General features: G+C 42.7%; 1 protein-coding gene across 1 annotated transcript in view; it reads right to left on the bottom strand.

Moving 5' to 3' along the window:
* Positions 1 to 6686: 6686 nt before the first annotated feature.
* The window catches only part of WWP2 (WW domain containing E3 ubiquitin protein ligase 2), an 86200-nt gene continuing 84216 nt past the window's right edge, over positions 6687 to 8670 (bottom strand). The window contains exon 22 of the mRNA XM_088457018.1: positions 6687 to 8453. Coding sequence (XP_088313144.1) covers positions 8354 to 8453 — 100 coding nt within the window. The 3' untranslated portion in view covers positions 6687 to 8353. The remainder of the gene's footprint in view (positions 8454 to 8670) is intronic.

The following is an 8670-nucleotide window of genomic DNA, read 5'->3' as shown; positions in this document are numbered from 1 at the left end:
GTTATCTCTGAAATAGTCCTCCACCATTCTGTGAATGGAGACCGCATCACACATAGTCACGGTAGAAAACATGTTACTAGTAGGCAGTTCTTGCAAAAGAAATGGTAGTTGCTCAGATCAGCTTAATTGCATAACACAGGTGCTTGTAAAGTAGTAGGCAGTTCTCTCAGGCCCGACCAGATGTCATTTTTGGTGAACGATCTGCATGACCAGCAGGCATTCTGTAAGGAAAATTGAGTTTTTTCCTGGAAGCTGCAGAAACTGAAGGAGGAGATGATGGTGATTCACGTGCGGCTGCAGCTGAATTTTTTTTTTTACCAACAGCTCTTTCCTTAGTTTTAGATTTCGGTCTGTTGGAAAAAAAAAAACTCACAAGGTAGGACTTAAACCTAGGATCTAGAATGGTCGCCAAAATATATTTTTCAGATTTCAATAGATTGACGACTCTTGGATCCTCGTGAAGTGAATCAAGGGCAGAATTCCACCGAGTTACTACCGCATTGCCAGGGGCGCTTGGATCCCTAGATGCACCCCTGGCTTAAGGCACCAGGGATGGGGTGTTAGGCACCGAGAAAGGTGGGTTAGGGTAGGGGGTAAGGGTTAGAAATATACTCACCACTGACTGCTATGGCTGTCGGAATTCTGGCTGTTAGGATGCCACTGTCCGTATTCCGACTAGTGACATCCCGACAGCCGGGATTTCATACCCAACCCACATATAACAGCACTTTCTCTTTCATGCAATGGGGGACACTGTGGAAACCATGCACTATGATTATAAATTAGAGGCAAAACTGGTAATATCTCAGCAGAAGATGACTTTGTAATGTGAGTCGCCCTTTCAGTCTATTATAGATTAATAACACATAAAGAAACTGGCACATTCTGCAAGAATAAAGCGCCAAGAGGCAGCGCTGCACGTGTCTACTCACAGGACACTTTATTATTTATTCCCTTATTAATGTTAAGGCCAATATACTTTCTGTTCCCCTAGTGGAGAAAAAAAAAGAGTAACAAAGAGAGCTTGTCCGTTTCTGAAACCACGGTGTGCTGGCAGAGGAAGTGAGGGGTATTGCAGGAATTGGCAGGCCGACCTGAGGTTTGCATTAAACGTCTTTCCTTGATAAATGGCCTAAAGAAAAACAAATATTGTGCAGTCCAATTCTAAGAGGATCTAAGGCCAAAGTGGACAAAACTATGTCGTTTTAAGGAACTCCAAGTTATATTCCTCCAGCTCCTTCACAGAGTGGTCTTTAAACAGTGACCTTCTTATTTACTGACCCCATGTCACAATTCCAGTGATCTACAGCCAGCAGTCACATCACAATTAAAGCTGTTAAACATTTTAGTTCAAATCAGTTTCGTTTTACATAACAATGATAATGAGGCAGCATTATTAATTTAAATCTATTTTGCGATCCTGATATTGTATTAAAACCAGGGGTATTCAACATGCGGCCCTCCAGCTACTGTGGAACTACACATCCCAGCATGCCTTGGCATAGTTTTCGCATGCCCTAATAGCAAACCTGTGGCGGGGCATGCTTGGATGTGTAGTTCCACAGCAGCTGAAGAGCCGCTAGGTGAAATCCCCTGCTGTGCAACAGTTTCAGATTTATATCATGGCTCTCGGAAATGTCTGCGTGTCAAAACATCGTAATCATTGTACTAGGCTCAGCTCCGCAAGATTGGCCTGTTTACAACAGGGCTGAACTTCATGATAATCCGATCTACAGAATTTATTTAGAAAAAAAAAACCATTAGGGGCCTCATTGTGAGTGGGAAGTTGCAGTATCCGTGTCTACAACTTCTGTCAGTAATGATCTTGTGCCTTTATGCAAATATCGCTACAAGTCCTTCCTTAGTGTACAGCCGTGCGTCTGTACATGCAGGAACTGAGACGGCCGCTGTGAGTGTCATTAGGCGCACCAACAAATCTGAATAATAGCCTTCTACAGATGTGTCCTCACTCATCTTTGTTGCAGTCGTGTTAAACAGTCCCTCGTGGCGCGACTGGTCGCACGAGCCTCTGCTAGCGCCAGGTATCTATTTTGCGTCTTTTTGTGCCCAAAATGCATCTAAGTCATAATGTGTTGCGACCAGGAAACTGTGCCGATTAATATGATATGTGACACTTGTGTATGTGTGTATATATATATATATATATATATATATATATATATGCGAGACGGAGTCTCTCAATCTGCACGCAAAGTGCTACAATGTAGTGGCCGCAGCTTTTTTTCCACGCCAAGCGCCATTTCCAGTCTTAGTCGCACACAGATATACAAGTGTCACACATCACATTAATCAGCACAGTCCCCTGGTGCGTCCTAGTTGCATCGCGACTTAGGTGCATTTTCAGCACAAAAAGATGCCCGGCCCTAGTAGAGTTGCATGGGATCTGACGGCTCACTAATGCCGGGCACATCGTGCTGCATGGCATATGGAGGGTAGAGGAGCAAGGACACGTCTGTATGTGAACGATTCTGCGTCTTTGTACATAACTACTATCGGCGACACTCCCAGAACATGACCATAAAATAATAGCATCTCTCCGTGCGCCTGCTTGGCCACCTCTACCGCCGAGTACGTTTTTCAAAACCTCTATGGAGACTGTGCGTCTGCCGTGCACAGAAGAAACAAAATCACTCAGCTGCGTCCCACATTGCCGCTGCATGGGATTGGAGTCAGGCCCTAGGTGGCCCCAGGAATCTGTGTTTAAAAAAAAAACTATTTTGGATACCCATTATACCCCCTTTAGCAATGCCCAGAGTCAATGTGGCAGCACGTAGTGCAAGATATTTAAACTGGATTTTTACTTCTTTTCAAACATATCCATGGATTTGTTTTTGTTATGAAAATGGAATAATACATTCCAAAAGCCATTATTTTCCAATATAGTCCATAAAATGTAGGAAAACTGTTCTATTGTAGAATAATGCAAAATATATTTTACAAAACACTTGCCGCCAGTGAGGATAGCCATGGCAGTGCCAGCAATAGGGGTGAAGTATTTTAGTACTATTACATACTATTTTTTCATTTTTGTGGAGTACAGAAAGCGCTTGCAGTCTTTACATGATAAATGCACACAAAAAAGTGCAACGTTCAAAGATAACAATCAGCAGGTATGTAAACCGTCAGTGAACAATAAAGTTGTAAAATTGTTATTTCAAGCAGACCCTCAACAAGCTTACACAGGTCCCAATAGCGTCACTTCCAATCCTGCCAAACCCCTATCAGGAAGCTCCTGCTCCTGATCAGGTTTTCCTTGGATAATGTCAATTTTGTTCTATATGTATGTGCGCGTATATATTATATATTATATATATATATATATATATATATATACCACAAGTATCAATTTCATGCTATAAAGAGCATATGTGCAAAGAATCCACTTATATATATATATATATATATATATATATATATATACAAAAATAATCTTAAAACTAATGCCAAAAAGGATTCTATTAGATTTAAGTGAAACCTTTAAGATTATTTCATCAAAATCCTGATCACTGTAAATTGAGCATCCATGATACATGCCTGCAGGGAAGGCTGACTCCTAACAGCTGGGGGACACAACATACCCAGCAAGCAGGATTTATCTTATTTTATGTTCTTATATAAAGATTTTTGCATATTAGGCTGTATTTTGTTTGCATACAATATTACTATTGGCATGGTGTATTGCTCTTTGATTAGATTGTAGTGCTGTCTATATGTATGGAGTACTTTATCATATTTTTTAATCGATTGGGGAGCAATGTGTCTTTATATATATGTTTTATATGAAGGTATCCCAGTCCCTATTCCTTGACTAGCACACGCAGCAGGCGTACAGCTGACATGCCTCCCTGCCTGTACACCGCGTGTCTGTGTTACACAAGGACGCTATTATACAAGGTGAGGCAGCCTGTCAATGCCATGCTTGTAAGGTGTCTGGCTGTGTATTTGCACAGGAACAACTCACATACTCTGCATTTCTCCCTTACATGAAAGCATTTCCTGCTGGTCCCAGCTGGCACCAGACACAGCAAACCTTGGATGAAGCATGAAAGAGAAGGAGGGAAGGGCAGGACTGGGGAGAAAGACACACACTACAGATGACCGTTCCCCTCTTGCAAGTTTCCTGTAAAACACATCCTCCAAACTCATAACACGATCACCTGCAAACTGCATCGAACATCTTATTTGCAAAAGTAGTCAAAAACTTAAAGTGCTGTCTGTCCCTACCGAGTAAGCAACGACAAAAAGACTATGGGCCGTATTCAATTAGCCAGGATAAGTCCGAATCTGCGGAAAAGTATCGCGGGTGATGTCATTTCGCCAGGGGGAAACTTTTCGCCCTATTCAATTGCAAAGACTTTTCGGAAAGTCAATGCAATGTAATAGGCGGACAAGTGTCGCCTATGAATAGCAGGCAGAAAAAAGTGCAGAATTGCCATTTTGGGGTGCAAAGGTGGGGAAACCCCCCTGCACCCTTGGGACAGGTCCCCAAAGGTTAACTGCGTCAAAAAAAAAAAATTAGGAACACCCCAAAAATTGTAATTGAAAAGGGGACAAAAAAAAAACAAAGTTGGGGTGCAAACTTAAAAACTAACGAAATAAGCTTTTGGGGGGTGGGGGGGGTCTGCAAGTATGGGGGAGGTGTTTTTTGATTGCAGGTGCATGCTGAAGGCGCGTTTTTCACAGTTTTTAAACTTCACTTTTGCTATTTTTAACCATGCTAGCACCCATTATCGTGTACCCCAAATTTGCTGGAACTAGTTATTTTCTCCTCCCAAAAAAATGCTAAATGCTATTCTTCCCCACTTGTGCAAAGACGCTAATTAGCAGCTGTTGAGAGCATTTAAGTACCCCAAATAGCTTTAGGAGGGCTATTCAGGGGCAACTACATTGATCCCCAATGTCAGAGCATCTTTTGGGGGGTGTCAGGCTGATTTGCCCAAATCTGACAGCACTTTTCGCTTGTTTGCGTTTCGCCGGGTACCATTTACGCGTCCTTTGGAATTGAATAGAGTGAAAAGTGGGGGGCGCGCACGTAAAGTGAATTCGCCAAAAACACGCGATGTAGGCGAAAAGTACATTTCGCTGACGGAGAAATTATCGCGGCTAATTGAATCCGGGCCTATCTTTGTAAGCATAAATATATGGGAGAATCTTGAATATCGTAGTGATGCCGGGCGCCGCGAGCGGACAGCCGTGGGGGGGGGGAGGGTTAGGTTTAGGGCTCCCGGGGGGGACTTAGGGTTAGGCACCCCCCCGGGAGGGTTAGGGCTAGGCTAGAGGGGAGGGAGGGTTAGGGTTAGGCACCCCCCCGGGGGACTTAGGTTTAGGCAGCGGGGAACGGGGTGGTTAGGGTTAGGCACTTGGGGGGAAGTTAGGGTTAGGCACCCCTAAGGAGGGTTAGGTTAGTGGATACTTACCTATCCACGATCGGGATTTCCAGCGCTGTCGGGCTTCCGCTGGGTCGCACTCTGCTCCTGTCGGGCTGCCGCTGATGGGAATCATCATACCCATTCCGTCACAGTCACCCAGTTCATCAGCACAGTGAGCAGTCCTGAAAAGGCAGCCTGTTATTTCTCTGACAGGGATATGGCGGAGGGACCTTGAAGATAAAGGACCATGAATACGGTCAGCCTGGAAATGACTGCCATCACTGTGTGTACCCACGTATGGATGTCCTCAACTGTATTTTACCGATGCAATGAAATACAGTTGAGGACACAAACCTGTGAAAACTGTTTGTTGTAATAAAGTGGATATTAAAGGCAAGACGGGATGTAGTCTACATCCTGACGCACACAGTGCCGGTGGTCACAATCCCGACAGTAGTCAGAATCCCAGATTCAAAATCCCAACGGCTGCAATCCAGACAGTTAGGTTTAGGGTAGGGGTTAGGCTTAGGCACTAGGTGGAGGGTTAGATTTAGGCTGCGGGAAAGTTGGGAGTTAGGAGTAGGGTTACAATACCTACCTGCATGCGTCTGGATTTCTAATATTCGGGATTACGCTGCCAGGGTTCTGACCGCAGGCATTATCAGCACCGGGATCACAAACCCAACCCGGCAAGGCACTTCTTTCTGTGTGCAGGCAATAAATACATATTACCTAGATGCACAACACCACTATAGCTAGTGTCAGACCAGCATCTTAGGAAAACGCAATTGATATGACCAGGAAACCTTATGTGTGACAGTCTCAGGTAATATGTGGCTGTTGTAGAACTACAAGTCCCAGCATGCAGCTGATGTCTGACCACACTGATCCTGCAGCTAGTGTCCAAATTGATCAACACCGGCCGGTTGTCCCCTCAAAACAACTGCATATCTGGGACCTGATAAAGTGTTTGGACGATGACTGCACTAGCAGTCCTATAACTGTTTTCATAGCAGTAAATGTGATGATATAATAACACAGTGTCATCACCTTCTTACACAAATTTACCTATATAGGTGATGATGATTGTATTATTATTGTACTATGCTGTGGTATTGCCCAGAGTACCTGATATGGGCAATACGGCAGCGTGCGTCATTGGCGTACGCCTACATCTATACATATGGGCATGATGTATGCATCTGACATTTTAAAATTCCCTGTACTTGTCTAGTCCCGATTCCTGCATCCACACTCCTGGAAATAAGACTTTATTCCATAAACAGGACAGGCAGCTTGTATACAAACCTGTGTATTTATTGCATATGAAATTAAGCATCATTGATGCAGAACAATCCTATACAATATCTGGTAAATGCTTTTTGCACATTACCAACTTTATAGATATATGTCACACAGTCATTTATTATATACATTCTATGTACAATAGCTGAATCTGAACACAGGATATAAACTGGAGAAATAAACAAAATAAAAGGAATATGTATATAGCAAGATCTTAAAGAGTATTGGAGCCTCTTTGCTTTGTCATTTGTAAGGTGCAATCAAATAATCATAAATCACAATAAGATAATTAGGACTCTCTCACTGCTATGCACTGGACGTGTACAACGGTCTCGGACTCATCTTGAAGATGATCTTCCATGATTTCTCTGCAAGTATTCTGAGAGTTGTAGTTCAACAGTAGCCATCTCAAAAGACAATGTGGTGATTATCCAGAATATTAACACCAACAACAGATGTAAACTCTAACCTTCCACGTACAGCCACTTGGATGAAGCAATTAAATGTATAACTTAGATCTCATATTTCAGCTTTAAAATCTACAACATGTCAGTGATTTAACCTTCAATATGAAAGCCTTTTGCTTTAATAAAATGGGCTTAAATAGGCTTAAATTTATACATTAGTTACATTCAATTCAGTCAATTAAGAATAAAAACAGTTTGGGGAATTGCTGTAAGATAAAAGCTTAGAACAATTGTGTACAGTTGGGGTTAAGTAACGTGTGTGGCCATTACTGAAGCCATCTCTGTAGCGCTCAGCTCAGGCTATGCTGGTACACGTACACACACATCGCATGAAAGCGGACGGGACCGAATGCTACACTATGTTCTCCGCATTTTAGAAATGTTCTTACAGACCCTGGGATTCGCTTGGCTTGCACTGCGCTTCGTAACGAAGCCCCCTCCCCGCAGTGTTTCTTCAGCAGTACTAATAGGTGATTAAAAGCATTTCCATGTTGTTTAAAATATTTGTATATTTCTGATACTCTGAGCTGTAACATGAATCAGCTCAGACGAATGAAAAAAATAGAACATGCTGCATTTTATATTCTCCAATGTGGTGTAAGCTTTTCAGAAAGCGCCAATAAAAACAATGATTTTATATTCAATTTTTACGGATTTCTCGGGTGTTAAAAACAGCAACATGGGAGCAAGCAATTACTGAATGATCACTCATTCCGCCTGTGACCCTCATTTCCAGCCTGAAAGAAAATGGCAGCAGGTGGGGAAATTCAAGGGAAATCACATGTGCAAACAAGTTCCCAGCGGAAAAAGAAAATAAAAAAAATTAGAAAATAATTTATTAAAGCCATAATTCCTATCATGATGATCATACCTCTTACCACTCACAGTCTCAGTTTAAGGTCTAGGCAATTTCCTTAAAGTGAACCCTAAATACATTGGAGGCTGTGATTTAATGGGCTGAGCCAAAGACCTTGGTGGTGTCACCGTGGAACCGTAACAGCCGTGAGATCACGGTGACCACTTGTGCTTCAGAGCTGCAAGGTGTGGGTGACTCTCTCCAGCAGGATGATTTTGCAGACAAGGCCTCTAAGGACTGGACACCTTTATTCTGAATCCAGGTCGTGTCTTCGTGTCCATTTGGGATCTTCATCAGCCTCCTCCCTGTTGCCTCATTCCACCCAAATCCCAGTGTTATTCTTGGCCAAAACCTTCTGTTTCCTCAATGGCAAAAAACAACTTCTCCTTCAGCTGCTCATAACTCTTATAAGGTGGCAGATCCAGCCTGTTGAAGCTGAGGAGACAGGGACATTAAATGAGAGGGGGTTGAAATTGATTTACTGACATATTTGGTTCCTTGTTTAGACTATAACTATTTCACATCCGACATCTGCAGTTATAAAGGATTGTATATGTCACTGATTAGTAACATTTATTACCATATACTTACATAGCGCCAGCATATTCTGTTGCGCTTTAGGGAACAGTAACAAAACAGAACAGACAGACAA

The sequence above is a fragment of the Taudactylus pleione genome, unplaced genomic scaffold, assembly GCF_031769625.1.
Source record: "Taudactylus pleione unplaced genomic scaffold, aTauple2 ptg000731l, whole genome shotgun sequence".
Taxonomy (NCBI): domain Eukaryota; kingdom Metazoa; phylum Chordata; class Amphibia; order Anura; family Myobatrachidae; genus Taudactylus; species Taudactylus pleione.
This window is presented reverse-complemented; position numbering and strand designations above follow the sequence as displayed.